At 44.2% G+C, this 16,888-nt stretch overlaps 2 protein-coding genes across 3 annotated transcripts in view; one reads left to right on the plus strand and one right to left on the minus strand.

The window, feature by feature from the left end:
- SRSF9 (serine and arginine rich splicing factor 9) overlaps positions 1-7,238 on the plus strand; it is a 7,389-nt gene extending 151 nt beyond the window's left edge. The window contains exons 2-5 of one of the 2 annotated variants that reach the window (XM_029922129.1): positions 23-257; positions 3,020-3,180; positions 4,675-4,847; positions 6,751-7,238. In XM_029922129.1, coding sequence (XP_029777989.1) covers positions 70-257; positions 3,020-3,180; positions 4,675-4,847; positions 6,751-6,894 — 666 coding nt within the window. In that variant the 5' untranslated portion in view covers positions 23-69 and the 3' untranslated portion in view covers positions 6,895-7,238. Of the gene's footprint in view, positions 1-18; positions 258-3,019; positions 3,181-4,674; positions 4,848-6,750 lie in introns of those variants that run through there. The other variant, XM_029922127.1, reaches the window with a different exon arrangement.
- A 1,203-nt stretch (positions 7,239-8,441) lies between these two features.
- Positions 8,442-16,876, minus strand: GATC (glutamyl-tRNA amidotransferase subunit C). Its single transcript, XM_029922037.1, has 3 exons — positions 16,503-16,876; positions 11,067-11,170; positions 8,442-9,137 (listed from the first exon to the last, which is right to left on the minus strand). The coding sequence occupies exons 1-3, from the start codon at positions 16,847-16,849 to the stop codon at positions 9,082-9,084; spliced, it is 507 nt and encodes a 168-aa protein (XP_029777897.1). The 5' UTR covers positions 16,850-16,876; the 3' UTR covers positions 8,442-9,081.
- Between the last annotated feature and the right edge of the window lie 12 nt (positions 16,877-16,888).

A 16,888-nucleotide genomic window follows, 5' to 3' on the forward strand; every position in this document is an offset into this window, starting at 1 on the left:
GGGGGGACCCCGGCTGAGGCGGCGGCGGCGACGTGGGCTGCGGCGGGCCCGCGGCGTCGGGCGGTGCGGATGTCGGGCTGGGCGGACGAGCGCGGCGGCGAGGGAGACGGGCGCATCTACGTGGGGAACCTTCCGACCGACGTGCGCGAGAAGGACCTGGAGGACCTGTTCTACAAGTACGGCCGCATCCGCGAGATCGAGCTCAAGAACCGGCACGGCCTTGTGCCCTTCGCCTTCGTGCGCTTCGAGGACCCCCGGTGAGGCCCCGCTCCGCCCACCCGCCGGCCCGAGACGTCGGGCGCCCGCCTTCCCGGCTCCCTCCTTCCCTTCGGGACCTCCCCTCCCCCCTCAGCGCAGACCCCTCACGGCGCCCTCGGGTGGAGGCTGAGGCCTCTCACCGCAGGCTCCAGCCGTCCTTTGCTCCGTCGTCACTTCCTTTAGGATTATTTTTTTTTCAAGTTTATTTAAAAACACAAAAGCGGGGTCTTTGGACGGCCCAGGCCTGCCCAGACCGGCCTCGGGGGTGGTACTCGAGCCCATTCTCTCCCTCACGGCTGGAGAGGCGCCCTTCAGGGGAAGCGGCCCAGGCCCTGGGAACCTGGGGCCGGAACCAGCGGGGAGAGGACTCGGTGAAGAGCAGTAGCGGCCGGTCGCCCTCCCTGCCCACCCCTCCGCCCAGCCAGAACTCGCCGTTAGCGGGGAACAGACTGCGGGGACGCGGTTGCCTTTGGGGGGTGAAAGGGGGGGTCTCTGTGATGGAACAGATCGCCATCCGCGTGCGCCCCTCCCAGCAAGGTCCCGGCCTCGTCCTTCTAAAAACACCAGGGATTTGGAAAGACTTCTAAAATGGTCGGGGGGGAGGGGGTCTCTTGATTTCATTCCATTCCTCTGAGGGAGGCACCGCCAGATGCTTAGGGCCCCAAGCATTTGATCCCTAAACTGGCTCAAAGGGGTCTCTGTGATTTTGCAAACTTTGTCGGCCTGGTGGCCAGAAAAGATCGGGGAACTTTAAAAACTGTGGTTGGTGCTTCCCAGAAGCCACCGCACTGGCCTGGTCACTCCGCCCGGGGTAAATGAGAGCCCGGTGTTTGCCAGCATTGACCCAGGGAATGCTGTCCCTAGTCTGCGCCCGGGGGGCTTTGCTGCAAGGACTGTCTGTAGGGTGTCTTGCCTACCTGGGTGTAGTGTGGTACAGGGCCAGGAGGGCAGCTGTGGACCCGGAGGTAGGAAGCACCCGGAGGCTTTGATGATTCCCACAGCGCTCATTCTCGGTGTCTTGCCATTTGCCTCAAAAACGGAACTGGGCATTTTCACACCGGAACTGGAGAAGGTTTGCACCTCTGTAACCGGTCCGGTGTGTGTTTTTGAAGTCACTATGTGTCAAGTAGCACTTTAGCTTTTTCAGCAACCTATAAAAGAGGTCGTGTTAGCCACATTTTTGGAATGAAGAAACTGAGGATTTAGAATCGCGGAGAAAAGAATGCTAGTAAGCGATCAAGGTAGGATTTGGCCCCTCCCCGCCTGTGCTGCCCTTCAGAACACAAACTTCACTGTATATGCGCTGCAGTGTCATCCTTCCCTCCTTTCTTTCATAATAGAAGAGCTATCTTTTGATATCACTAGTTGCCAAGATGCAAAGTGCCGCACACATAGTGTCTTTTTTAATCTGTATGATAACCGTGTGAGGGAGGTAAGTTGTTCACATTTAAGAGATGTGAAAACTTGATAAAAGCACTTACCCAAAGACGGCTACTGGTAAGAAGAGTAATCATTGGAACTGGTCAGTCTGTACTGAAATCTGCTCTTTGGCCCTAGCTGTTCTGCCTCTCCTTCACTTCATTATAAATATAGCCAGGTTTGTACTGGTCGGGGTCCTCCTTGCTTTTAACCTTGTGACTAGAGTTGCAGTAAGCAATTATGCACCTGTGACAACTGAACGATGCCTTCATTACTACATCTTTGGCTCTGCTTGTCCATCCAAGCACTGAGGCCATTCTTTCTCCAGTCCAGTGCTAGAGAACAGACTTGGTTCTACTAGGGCCCTAGAGAAGGCTGAAAGTGACTTCATTGAATATTTACCTCTCTGGCAAAACTGTACCCAGAGAGTGGTCTTCACAACTTAGCTTTTTTTTTTCTAAATTTTTAAAAAAATGTTTATTTTTGAGAGGGGGAGGGGGAGAGAGAACGTGAGCAGGGGAGGGTCAGAGAGAGGGAGACACAGAATCCAAAGCAGGGTCCAGGCTCTGAGCTGTCAGCACAGAGCCCGACGCGGGGCTCAAACTTAAAACCTGTGAGATTGTGACCTGAGCTGAAGTCAGACACCCAACTGACTAAGCCACCCAGGTGCCCCTACAACTTAGCTTTTCAAACCATGCTGAAGTGGTACACATGAGAGAGTTCCATATTCCTCACAAAATCCTAATTTGAGCCTGAATTTTTAAGTTTATGGACTTATTTTGAGAGGGAGAGTCTGAGCCAGGTGAGGGGCAGAGAGAGAATCTCAGGCAGGCTCTGCACCCTGCAGAGCAGAGCCAGACGCAGGCCTCAGTCCCACAACTGTGAAATTATGACCTGAGCTGAAAATCAAGAATCAGATGCTTAACTGACGGAGCCACCCAGGCTCCTCCCCAGAGCCTGATTTATTTTTAAATGATTTTTCTTTTTATAGATTTGATGGTACCAGCCCTTGTTGATTATTAAAGGACTAGTGTGTGGTGGGCATTTTAAGAAACTGCCTACAGGGTTAGAGAAATATACTGGTGAAATTAGTTATCTGTCCATTTTTTCTGAATAATTCCTTTTATAAGTAATGTTTCCTGTTTCATTATTATTTCATGTCTAGAAAACCCTGTGTGTGACATCTGAAAAGTTTAAATCCAGTATCATGAAGATTCTTCAGAACAGTGCATCAAGACTGTTTTTCTCAACTCTAGGTTTCCCTTTTATACTTATTACTCCTGCCCCTCACTGGGAAGTCAGCCCCCTGCACAGCACTAACTCCACAAACTTTTCTTTGCAGAGATGCTGAGGATGCAATTTATGGAAGGAATGGTTATGATTATGGCCAGTGTCGGCTTCGTGTGGAGTTCCCCAGGACTTATGGCAGTCGGGGTGGGTGGCCCCGCGGTGGGAGGAATGGGCCTCCTACAAGAAGATCTGATTTCCGAGTTCTTGTTTCAGGTATGTTCTTTTCAAACTGAATGAGGTGATGCATGTAAAATACTTAGCACACAGTCTGGCCTTCATGAAATGTTAGCTGTTACTCTTCCGTGCATGGAACATGGGCTTTCTTTTCAATAGACTGTACATAGTCTGAAGCCCTGTGGTCTTGCCAGTGAGGCAGGTATCTTGCAGTGAAACTGCATTGGTAGTGCAGCCTTGATAGAACATAAATTTGCCTTTTATAAAGGAGTTTTCTACTGTTGAGAGGGAAGATGGCAAAACCCTGTGTGTTAGAATTCTGTAGAAGTTTTCCTTAGGAATGTAGTAGGTTTCAGACTTGCTAGACATTCCAGGGGCCAGATTTGAATAACTGCTCGGCCTTGGATCATGAAAAAGGCCAGATTTTGGTGGTGGCTTTGGAATTAAATAAAAAAGAAAACAGAACAACTTGAAGCTTTAAGGCTTGTATTGCAGACTATAGAATGATATAGAATGAAATGTCTAGTATTCATAAGTGATGAAATGCCAAGCTCAGAGGTTTATGCATCTTTTCAAAATATTAATACAGTAGTGAAGACCTGGGGGCTTCTGCACCTTACAGGGGCATTTTAGGACCATGGTGGAGTGAAATGTATTGAAGAACCTGGCACTTTCTTAGATATGAATTTCACGCTGTCCAGCAGACTCCCATGGTGTTTAACAGTGATCCTTTCAGTATCTGCCTATCTTGTGTCCCTTTGTAATTTTTTAACCCCAGAACTCTATTCCCTCCTTCAGGATGTCATACATATCTTTTTTTCTCTCCATGCTGCTCTGAAATCCTGCTTAGAAAACTATTAGGAAATGGCTGCAGTCCTGAGCTGTGAGCGGTAAACACAGCCTTTGAGAGCAGGAGCACATTTCCCTTTCATGACATCAGGTAGGGTTGTATAATTCCCGACTAGTTTTAGCGTCTGAGTCTTACCTTATTCCCCACTGTATTGAAGAATGTTGGTGAACTTTAAAAGGTACTTTGTTTAGTTTGTCAGTCATTCACTCCTACAAGAAACACTCCTGTGTTGTTACCTTCAGCTATGCCTTGGTTACTTCATTGGATAGTTTCAAAATTCCCATGTTCTGAGAACCCAGTAAGCAAGAAATAGTTGGTACTGATAAATTTCATAATGGAAAAAAATTAGAACTCAAAGTCTTGGGAGTTTGATATTAAATATGAAGGATAGAGAAAGGCTGTGAATCTCAGGGATACCAAAACCTATAATGGGGTAGACGTCTTGTTCCGTTGGAAAGGCTTGGTCTCTGGAAAATTAGCTTAGGACCAGCTTTTTACAGTGGTTTACTACACATACTTTATTGCTCTTTTCTGGTTTTATATCCCTACGGTTTATGATTTGGGGATCTCAGGATTTAAAAGTAGTGAGTGATTGATGGAAAAGGGACCCTAGGTATTGCTGGCTTTTAACAGGTCAGTTAACATGGCTGAAGGATATGGCCTCTTATGTTGTCCATGCCCAGGACTTCCTCCATCAGGCAGCTGGCAGGATCTGAAGGATCACATGAGAGAAGCAGGGGACGTCTGTTATGCAGATGTGCAGAAGGATGGAATGGGGATGGTGGAGTATCTCCGAAAAGAAGACATGGAATACGCCCTGCGTAAACTGGATGACACCAAATTCCGCTCTCACGAGGTGGGTTCCCACCTTCTGCTGAGCTTGCACCCAGGCCACTCCACCTGAAGCTGAATGCATTTGCCATTTGATGATCTCACAGTACCATTAACGATCTATCTTAAGTGGACAGAGTCAAGGAATTCATCATGCCCAAGTCCTACAGGGCCATCACAGAGAAGTCTGTAGTCATAGTATTTTTAACCTGGAGAGAATACTGGTACAATCTGTCATAATGTGGTGAGCTATTCTGTGATACCATCCCTTTCACAATTGGTTTAATCTGCACTGTACCTCTGTGAACATAATCATTATGGTTGTGCCTCTTCTTTAGTCTGGGCTCTGCAAGCCAGCCTCATCGTCTCAGCTTTTCTAGGTACTGCTGTTGAGCCAAGTTGTCGACTTCATTTTTCCTTTCCCAGAGTAGTGCAGGATCCTCTTTGAAACTTTAGCCATCTTGGCATTTTCTTATAATGACCTTACTCTCAAGACTTAGTTTTTGATGTCTTTCCTCTTAAGAAGACAGCTGCTTTTGGATCTTTCTGTCTGATTCACATGTCGACTATCCTTTTGATATGATTGAGACTAGACAGCAGACAAACTGGACATTCTTTTTTTTTTCCTGGGTATATTGTCCTGACTTATTATGGGATTTAGATGTCTGAGGACATGAATTTCGGGGTCCATTTCTTTCCTTCCTTTCTCTTTTTTAGAGAGAGTGAGCGAGCGTGAGTAGGGGAGAGGGGCAGAGTGAGAGAGACAGAATCTTAAGCAGGCTCCACACTGAGCATGGACCTGGGGCTTGAGCCCAAGACCTTGGGATCATGACCTGAGCTGAAATCAAGAGTTGGCCACTCAACCGACTGAGTCCCTTAGGTGCTCCAAGGGTCCATTTCTTTTTCTAAGGACTCTTATAATTCCTTAATTTTATGGCATGGGAAGTACACAGCTTAACATTGCTTTTACTCAGCCTGAATTTGGAACAGAAACAGAACAACATCTGGTCCTTAGTTATACTGCAAAGCAGGGTCTCCATAAGGATTAATCCAATTACTGACTTCACCTAGGGAATTTCACATGTCTTCATTCATCTTAGCATCTTTAGATCCTCTGAGTGTTGGCTGAGGGCAAAGGGCCTGAAGACAGGCCACCCTAGACATGACTCTTCTGCCACTCATTTATTTCTTAGCAGAGTTATTCTCTGGACTTTGGCTCCTCGATATGCAAAACAGGAACAATAAGATACTATCTCACAAGACTTGCCAGGAAGCTAACTTATGGTCCTGACACTTGTGAGGGGTTGAATACTGGTTAGCTTCTTCCATAGGTACCATCCTCAGATGCATAGATGAGGTGGCAGGGGATTGAATTGTATGACCTCTGAGATCCTTTCCAGTTCTTAGATTCAGAAGTCAGTGGTAGTAATTCAGATATGTTAATCGTAGTAGCTCATTTATGACCTGTGAAGTTGTCATTTATTATATGTGTCACCCTGGAATAGATTATAGCATTGTTTTCCTCATTGTTGGAATACGCTGGTTAATGTACCTACATCATAGCATTATTGTGAGGGTTTAATGAGATAACATCAGGGCCGCCTGGGTGGCTCAGTTAAGTGGCCGACTTCAGCTCAGGTCACGATCTTGTGGTTTGTGAGTTCAGGCCCTGCCTTGGGCTCTGTGCTGGCAGCTTAGAGCCTGGAGCCTGCTTCAGAGTCTATGTCTCCTTCTCTCTCTGCCTTTCCCCAGCTCATACTCTGTCTCTTAAAAATAAACATTAAAAAAAATTTAATGAGATAACATCATTGCAGACAAAACAGCAAGTGCTTCATACTTAACTATTATTGTCAGGCAGCCATGTTAAGTTTTAGTGTTGTATTATTCTGAGTCTTATTTTTCCTTCACTCTTTTTGTTTGAATTTCAGGGTGAAACTTCCTACATCCGAGTTTATCCAGAGAGAAGCACCAGCTATGGCTACTCACGGTCTCGGTCTGGGTCAAGGGGCCGTGACTCTCCATACCAAAGCAGGGGTTCCCCACACTACTTCTCTCCTTTCAGGCCCTACTGAGACAGGTGATGGGAAATTTTTCTTTATTTTTTAGGTGAACTGAGCTGCTTTGTGCTCAGAATCTACATTCCAGATTGATGATTTAGTGTCTTAGGAAGTTTTTTTAATTTTTTTTTTAAGGAATAAAATACAATTTCTACCAGGGCCATATTGGCAGTGAAACATTTTAAACTGCAGAAATTGTGGTTTTGGTTCAGAAATAAGTTGTATATTTTTCACCCCTGATTATGGGAAAAAAATTAGTGCTGTGTCTTTGTGGGTTGCTCTACTATGGAGATCAGCAGTTACTGTGACTGAGTCGGCCCATTCTGTTTAGAAATATATTTTAAACGTTTAGTAATTGACATGTGTGGTTGTCCTTGATTAAGTTCATAGCTTTCACCAAATAGGCACACTGGTTTAAAAAGAAAAAAAATGTCATTGAGCTGTAGTGACAGCTGTAGCCAGTTGGTAAGAAGCAGGAGTAACTTTATTTGGGGACAAAGATAGTTGCTATGATGGTGGTTTTGAAAATTTCAATCCCAAGAGTTGGTTCAGGCTTATAATTTAAGGCCAAGCTTATAAATGAAGCTGCTTAAAAAAATTTTTTTTTTAAGTTCATTTATTTTGAGAGAGACAGACACAACATGACTGGGAGAGGAAGAAAGAGAATCCCAAGCTGGCTCTGCACTGCCAGTGCAGAGCCTGATGTGGGCTTGAACCCACGGAACTATGAGATCATGGTGTGAGCCGGAACGAGAGTTGGATGCTTAACTGACTGAGCCATTCAGCCGCCCCTAAATGCAGCTGCTTTAAAGAAAAAAGGAGCATTTAAGATAGGGCAAAGGAATAAGAAGAATAAAACAGACTTTTAAAAGTTGGAAGCAGGGGCGCCTGGGTGGCTCAGTCGGTTGAGTCTCCGACTTCGGCTCAGGTCAAATCACGTTTGTGGGTTCAGGTCCCACGTCAGGCTCTGTGCTGACAGCTAGCTCAGAGCCTGGAGCCTGCTTCTGGTTCTGTATGTCCTTCTCTCTCATACTCTGTCTCTCTCTGTATCAAAAATAAACAAAACATTAAAAAAGATAAATAAAAGTTGGAAGCAGCATAAAGATCATTGGAAAATTCTTAAAACCAACTCTGTCAGTTTGGAGGGGGGAAAAATCTCTTTAATTTTTGGTTCTTTCACTTTTACCCCTAAATCTGTTTCACTGATCTTTGGTATCTGAGCTTTCTTAAAACACAAACCAAAAAACTGTACTATCTTGGATTCTACTCAATTCAGTAATTGTGGTGGGGGTAGGGAGGCTACTTTGTTCCAGATCTGGGGCTTTTTGTTAAAAAGCCACTTTATTGAAGTATGATTGACACGTAAAAGGCTGTACTTACTTAATGTATATAGATCAATGAGTTTGGGATTAAGTGTATACCCATCACCACCATCAAGGCTGTCACCATATCCATCATGTCCCAAAGTGTCCTCCCTACTCCTTTTAAGATTTATTTGTGGTAAGAACATTTAATATAAGATCTGCCCTCTTAGCAGATTTTTAGTGTTTTAGTGTTAGGTATTCCAGGGCTATTTTTTATTGTAAGTTCTTTTCATAAAAACTATAGCTATGGCTAATATCCCTTTTGCGAGTAATCACTTTGTGGGATGGTGGATGATTGTAGGTTAAGAGTGTCCAAGCTGTAGAGTCTACTTTGAACACTCTTCAGACCTTAGGAGAAAGTTATTCTTCTGCTCCAACAAAGTGGGTACCCAGGAACAGATTCAAGTTTGTTTGGTAAAGGTACAAGGTTTCTTAGATTGACAGAAACAGCAACTGAAAAGTACAACACAGGATGTTACACAGTGGTCAGATAGTTAACACTGTTGTACTGTCTAACAGTTACATAAATAGAAAAATTCATTTATGTACAGTTTGGCAGACCATCTTTTTGGGAGGAGATAAAGGAAAATAACATCTTACATACTGAACAGTCTCTGAGTAAATATTTGGTCCATTTCCTCAGAAGGTGACAATACCTTTTACTTCCAGTAGCAGCAGGAACTGATTGCCTTGTTTTGGCTAGATATTTCCCAATTCTGTCTTCAGAGAGTTAGTTACTGAAAAATACTTAACCATCAGTTTTTTTTAGGTGACCACAGGAAGTAGAAACATCAGTGTTCATAGTAACAAAATACCATCTTTGGGCTTCCAGGAACAGCTAGTCAGTGTGAGAAAAGGGCTTCTGTTCATCCTGCTTTGACAGAGAAATATTACCTGTTTGAAAACAGTAACAAAAAAGATGTTATAGCTGAGCCTGTTTCCCAACTGGCTCAACTGAGCTGACTTATCACTCGGCTTGTCATGAAAAATAAGCGATGCAAATAAGTGCAGCTACTACCCTGTTTTCCTGAGGGTCTGAAAGAATAAGGTACAAGTGAAGCCTAACAAATGCATACTTTTCAATAAGGAGCAGAGATAAGTTAGCCAGTTATGTGCATATAGGAGTGGAAGAAAGGAAATTAATGATTGTGAATTCACTTTGTCCCAGAAAGCAAAGTCTGACACAAAGTGCTATTTGAGAAGTAGCATATGTGACCAATGGGTATGTCTGCTAAAATAGCAACAACTATCAGGCTCTGAGTTGGATTATAAAATTGTTTTTCTCTTCACAGTTAATCTGAGGTAGTTTAGTGAATCAGAGGCCTAATTAAGAGTTGAGCCCACACTTTTTATTTTTTATTTATTTTTTTAATTTTATAAATAGGCTCCATGCTGGATGAGGGGCTTGAACTCAAGACCCTGAGATCAAGAGTCACATGTGCTCAGGGTGACTGGGTGCCTCAGTCGGTTGAGTGTCTGCCTTTTGATTTTGGCTTAGGCATGAAATCATGGTCTTGAGATCAAGCCCTGGGTTTGGCTTCACACTGGGTGTGGAACCTGGTTAAGATTCTCTCCCTCTCAAAAACAAAAACAAAAACATGCTCTACTGACTAAGCCAACCAGGCCCCCAAGCCCACAATTTTTTAAGCTTTCTTTCCCATACTCGCTTTAACCAGAGCTTTCCTTTAACGGACGGGTCTTGATCAAAGAGGTAATCCCTGTGCTGGGGGGCTGATGTTTGTCTCTGAGGCTACTTAGAATGGTTCTCCTCTGAGGTGATCTGAATGTGAAGCTGGCACTTGGAAAACCATCTACCTGAGTGCTTAAGCTCACATCCCCCATGTCCGGAAGGGTGCAGCAGTTCTACATTCTGAAGACCCACCCATCTGTAGAGGAGATAAAAAGTTCAACCCACTGAAGATTCTGGATTTTATTATTGGCCCAGAGTTATTTTTAAGTTTTCATTTAAAATAGTCATAGTAAATTTTAAAGATGCAAATCTCAACACCAGGGTTGCAAACTGATGGCTCCCAGGATGCATCTGGCGTGCAGGTATGTTTTATTTATGTGGTGTCGTTTTTTTTTTTAATCTTTGAATTAGTTCCCATACTTAAAATTTGGAAAATACCCCACACACATGAAAATGCCAGATGTCTGGGTTCTCTGGGAAAACAGGCTCACATTTCTGTCAGGCACTGAATGAGGAGCAGTGAATGCCAGTTGCCCCTTTAGGCAGCGTTTGAGCTCCAGATGTATCACTGGATACACCCCTCTCCACCACAGCCCTGTTTTGTTCATTCCTATTACAGACTGGTCCCTAGAAGGGAATATGACCCCTCGACTCTACTGCCACCTTAATGCCACCACCTGTATTTGCTTTATACTCTCCCCCTCCCCACTGTTAATACATACAGGTTTTTTTATTAGTTCCAATTTTATTGAGCTATAATTGACATACAACACTATAAATTTAAGGTGTACAACACAGTGATTTATATATATATATATATATATATATATATATTGCAGAATGATTACCACAAGATTAATTAATATCCATCATCTCACATAGTTATAATTTTTTCCTTGTGATGAGAACTTTTAAGATCTACTCTCTTAGCAACTTTCAAATACAGAGTACAGTATTCTAAAATACAGTCATTCTGCTGTACATTGAGGTTTGTGCCTTTTGACCACCTTCACCTAGTTCCCACTTTATACGTTTCAGAATACTTTCATGTAGCAAATTTGGGCCTCACAGCTCCTACTATGTTCTTAGTTGACTGAGGGACAATTGGTTAAACCACTTTGGGCAACACATACCTGGTGGGGCCACAAAATACTCCTCCACAACTCGATGGGCATTTTGTAGTAGTTCTTCAACACAGTTGCCTTCTACCACATTGTCAGATCTCAAGTACAGACATCTACAAAACCAGAAGCTCAAGGTTACCTTCTCAGAGAACAGGCTTCTATTCTAGAGCATGGGTGGAGAGGGTCAAGAATGGGAAAAAATAGCAGCATATTCTTGAGTTATGGTTACTGCTCAAAGATAGAGGACTTCTTGTCAACAGTAGACCAAATAATGATCCCTGCAGTTTATAGATTCTCTCAACCACTCAAGTGAGGTAAGTGATAATTATTCCTCAGAATTGGTATGTTCAACTATGGGTAAATTGCTTTTGGTGGAGACAGGTAAGGCAATTAAAATGTGTTAAGTCTTAACAGTTCAGCAAAGCTTGCCAAGGGAATAGAAAGGGGCACCTAATCTAGCCTGGGTGAGGAACAGGTATTCAGAATAGGTGCTGTCATTGCTAAAGGATGGGCAGGAGACCACTGGATTGGGGGGATGGGAAATGGACATTGAGGCAAGTTAAGAAACTTGCTCAAGAGTGGTTATAAGTGACTTAAGGATATTAGCTCTTAAGTGACAAGACTGGAGGCTGAGCACAGTTCTTGCCCCTTGTTACCCCTAAGATGAGTTGTTTTTTCAGTGTAGTCACCTTTATGATTATGTAAGTATCTGCCCTTGCATAGCCAAAAATCTCCCACTGTTCTCTGGGCCTGTGGCCTCATTAAAGTATCCAGATAGCAAGCTAGTGAAACCAAACTGGAGTTGAACATATCTATGGGGCTTCACTGCTGTTTGAAGGTTTACAAGTGCATGGCAAGATGTCTGAGTCTGCTTCCAGATACTTGAACTGAAAAATAAGCAGTCTGTCTGCTCAGTCACTGATAGGTGAGCAGGCAAGCTCGTTATGTTCTGAGCCAGACACAGACTGAGAGCTAAACCTAACAGGACAAAAGGGCAAGGACCTTACATGGACATCCAGACAAAGGCTGGAGGGAGCTAAGTTGTCATGATAAGGTTCTTCTAGGAAAGGACTAGTTCTGTTTCTTTTGTGCCCCCCCCCCCCCGCCCCGGGCTAGACACAATAAACATGGAGAGTTGGAGTCTGTTCCAGGATATGGCACCGTCTTAACTGTGTGGCCTTGAAAAAGCATGATCCTTCCAGACCTTAAGTTTCTTGCCTGAAAAATGAAGGTTGCACTTGGATTTTTTTTTTTTTAACCATACAGGGGCTTAAGAAAGCTTGGAGAACAAAATAAAATTATCTATAAAGATAACCACTGGGCCTTCTGGAGTTTGTATTTCTGTTGGGTGGTATGACAAAATGGCTAAGAGCTTGGGCTCCTGAGTCACAGCTGAATTCAAATCTTAGTGCCACACATGGCACATGTGCAAGTTACTTATCCTTTCCATATACCTGTTTATTTGTGGAGTGCTTCACAGAATTGCTGGAAAGATTAAATATTAAAGAAGATGTGATAATGGCTGGGCCTGCATTCTCAGTGCAGTAAAAGGTGGGTGCCGAATAGCACCTGCTTCTTTCAGAAAGTTAGTGCACCCAGGCCCACCTCAGTCCCACCCCGCAAGAGTACACTGCACTTAACCTACCTGCCCAGTCCCTACAGGGCACTTGAAGAGTCCGAGGAGGTAAGACTCTGCTACCACCCACAGGTGGTGAGAAGCTACTGCCTCCCCACAGTAGATAAAATAGCAATGGATTTATTCACTCACTTGGCAATCCGGTTTCCTAGATAAGTGATGTTTCCAAGAAAAATTCACTCCTTTAAATACCACACATTTTCATCTAAATACTGTTTATGATGGAGTTGTTTCCAGAAGAAACCCACACCTTCCTATTTTCATAATCATAGACTACTGAACCCAGGGTCTCTGTGAGGGTGGCACATCAGTAGTTCACTTGACAAGTCACCTAACTTGACCTCAGAATCACACATAAAAGTCCAAATGGGACCCGATAAAATTTTTATGCACCTCTCAATTACTGACTGAATAAATATCTAACTCACCTCATTTCTCAGGGTTTGACAAGAGGATTAAGCCCAAATGCTATAGGACACCCAGTTTGATAATAAGTCAACTATGCCTCTGGACTAATATTAGTTATGTACTTCCTTGGAAACACTGAGAAAAGTCACATGAATCCATGTGTTCTGGTTCAGATGAAAAATCCTGGTTGAGACAGTCTGAACTAGAAACCCTTGCCTCTAACGCTCACAGACGTGGCACTTTAGCCAGGAATGGTGGGAGATGCTACTACAAAGCAGTGTAATGGAAAGCACCACGGCAGCACCGAGGAAGAAGTGCCTCTGTCGGCCCTTGGGCTGCCCTGATGAGTGCTGCTGCAGCTGGGCTGCCCGCAGTCATCTCTCTGGACACCACTCTCTTTCCATCTATATGCCTTTGTCCTCCCTCCCAATCCATTTCTAGTTTGATGCAGACTGCAATGAGACGGAACCAATTTGGCTAAGAATTTTCAGTTCAAATAAGATTTGAGGGACAGGCTAAGCACTGAAGTATTTGGCTGCAGCGAGAGCTGTCATCTGAGTCCATCTTGAGTTGAGATGAGCAAGGATGAAGGTTCTAGAGGCTGACTTTAGATGGCATACCTAGAAGAGTATTTGAGAGTTGAGGCTCTGAGTTCCAAGTCCTGAATTCTCTTACTACACCGGTGAAGCCTGGGGGCATATTGCGTAAGCCTTCTGAGCTTTGGTTTCTTCATCTATAAAGCATATACTAGTATTCACCCTCCAGGTTTTTATGTGACAACTGAGATAATATATAAAATCTTAGCACCTGGCATGTAAGTGTGCTAATGCTTTTTAGCTCAAACCGAATGACAGGGAAGGTATTAATGTGCCAAGAGATTTCTAATAGCCAGTCAGTGCCTTTATACCTAGTGTGGCCTAAAATGGTTTAACACTGGTCTTAACTGGGTTCCATTTCATTAAAATTTTTTTTAATGTTTTATTTATTTTTGAGAGAGAGAGAGACAGCATGAGCAGGGGAGGGTCAGAGAGAGAGGGAGACAGAATCTGAAGACAGGCTCCAGGCTCTGAGCTAGCTGTCAGCACAGAGCCCGACGAGGGGCTTGAACCCACGAACCGTGAGATCATGACCTGAACGGAAGTCGGATGCTTAACCAACTAAGCCCCCCCAGGTGCCCCAACTCGGTTCCATTTCAAACATCAGTGAGGCAGTATTTTCAAAAACATGAAAGTCCCATAAATGCTACATCTCTAGAATGGAATAATTAACCGAAACTGGTTTCCAAGTTTATGACAAGACTGCAGATCATTGAACACCAAGTCACTATGCCAGCTACCAGATCCAAATACCTTTTCCACAAATTCTTCCCTGAGTAATAGTTGCATTTCTTTATAGTTTCCCTCTATAGGATCAGGGAAATTGACTCCTCTTTGTTCTTCTATTTGCTCCTTCCCTAAAGATATTATTAATAAGTAATATTCAACAAACATTTACTGACTGCTTGGTGCTAGATACTGAGAACACAATGAGCAATAATAATAAATCTGCTCCCTGGAACATGGATAAGCAGTAGGAGAGGGGCAGAGAATCAAATATTACAAATATGGGGTTCCTGGCTGGCTCAGTTGGTAGAGCTTGTGCTTCTTGATCTCAGGGTTGTGACTTCAAGCCTTATGTTGGATGTAGAGATTACTTAAAATAAGTAAATATTACTTAAATATGTATGAACACATGTAAAATTATAGCTCTATTGAATACCATGAGAGACAGGTCCTGAAAGGGAACATGACTTGATAAACAATGAAAATCTCCTTGAGGAAGAGGCAGGTGAAATCTGAAGAAGAAAGGAAAGTAAGCAAAAGAGAGTCGTGGGAGGGATCAGGTAAGGCTAAAGGAAAAGGCCAACAATCTCAAGAAGGAAAAAGCTAGAGGAACTGAAGGTGACAGCCCTGTCTTGGAGGTAGGCAGGGGCTAGGTTAAATGATGCATTGTAGGCTGTGGGGAAGCTTTTGTCTTTATCCTAAATAACACTGGAGAGCCACCTGAAATCTTGGGTAAGAAAATGACATTGGGGCACCTGGGTGGCTCAGTAGGTCAAGCGTCTGACTTAGGCTCAGGTCATGATCTCACTGTTTGTGGGTTCGAGCCCCACGTTGGGCTCTGTGCTAACAGCTCAGAGCCTGGAGCCTAATTCAGATTCTGTGTATGTGTCTCTCTCTCTGCCCCTCCCCCACTCATGCTCTGTTTTTGTCTCAATAATAAACATAAAAAGAAAATTGTTTAAAAAAAGAATGACATCAGATTTCTATTTTGAAATGCTATGTAATTTTGGGCAAATTGTTTGAGTTCTCTAGATCTGATCATCAGATTACAAAATACAGAAAGGATGTGAAAAATTTTTTGAGAGAGTGTGCCGGGTAAGCGCAGGGAGAGAGGGAGATAGGATCTGAAGTGAGCTCTGTGCTGACAGCAGAGAGCTCAGTGTGGGGCTCGAACTCATGAACCACATGATCATCATCTGAGCTGAAGTTGGATGCCCAAACAACTGAGCTGTCCAGGAAACCCTAAATATTTTTTTTAAATTCTCTATTTTAAGTAAACTCTTGGGGCTGGAACTGATGACCTCAGAGATCAAAGGTCATATGCTGACTGAGCCAGCCAGGTGCCCCTTCCTGGATTTTTTGTTGTTGTTATTGTTTTTGTTTTATATTATAAACAGATTTGGATACCCTGAATACTCCTGCATACACCTTGATGCACTTTTACAGATATTTCCGTAGGGATCACTAGGTCAGAAGATATTTTGACAGGACGTATTTTGGGACAAGGATCCAATAAGTAAGCAAATCAAACATGAGCGCACATTCTATTAACAAGGGACAGATCAACAAAAATAAGATAATTACGAAATAGAGGAAAATCCAACAAGATAAGAAGGAGTCAGGGATTGGAAAGGGAGAGGACATTTGGAGAAGGAGAGAATTTATGGAAGACAGATGTCAAGGAGACAGGATATCCAAAAAAAAAAAAAAAAAAAAAAAAAAGATAATAGCAACCGCAAAGATCCTACACAAGGAACGAATTTGGAATGTTGGAGAAAGTAAGACAGCTAATATGGGTGGAGTAGAGCAGTATGTCCGAGTAGACAGGGACTCTGAGGCAGGGCCTCGAAGGTGGTTATCAATTCGAACACTGGAGGATTTTAAACGAGACTGACCGGATCCATAACGAGCAAGGGAAAGAAGGAAACCACTTACCCCGCGGGGTGACCGTGGGCAAGTTATTCCATCTCGCTTAAGCCCTTCTCCCTTCCGTGAAAGGACACACTAATAACCGCCACCTCAAATGGCTGCGAAGGCGGAACAGACCAGGCTTCGGGGTCCGCGGCCTCGAGCGTTTACCTGTCCTCCAGTACTGATTCCATGGGCTCCACCCCGTCCGTGTCCACGGCGCGGAGCCGGTCGGCAAAGGCGATGGCTTTCTCCAGTCGGGCCACGGCCTCTTGGCTGCCGAAGTCCACAAGCGCTAGACGCTCCAGGTGCTCGATCACCTCGGCCGTGACCCGGCCACTACCCTGGGCGGATGAGGCTGGGGAGGGGGTCATGGGTGGGACCCGCTCCGTCTCCTGAGCCGCTTCACCGCCCGCCCGGCCAGCCCCGGTCTTTACCTGAGGATCCCCCTTGGAGGTGAAGCCCCGGCGCCAGCCCATCCAGGACCGACGGCCCAGCCACACCGCCCGCGCCCACATTTCTCTCCTCGGCCGCCGTAATCCGTCCTCACGTAAAGT

The sequence above is a fragment of the Suricata suricatta genome, chromosome 14, assembly GCF_006229205.1.
Source record: "Suricata suricatta isolate VVHF042 chromosome 14, meerkat_22Aug2017_6uvM2_HiC, whole genome shotgun sequence".
In the NCBI taxonomy this organism is placed as follows: domain Eukaryota; kingdom Metazoa; phylum Chordata; class Mammalia; order Carnivora; family Herpestidae; genus Suricata; species Suricata suricatta.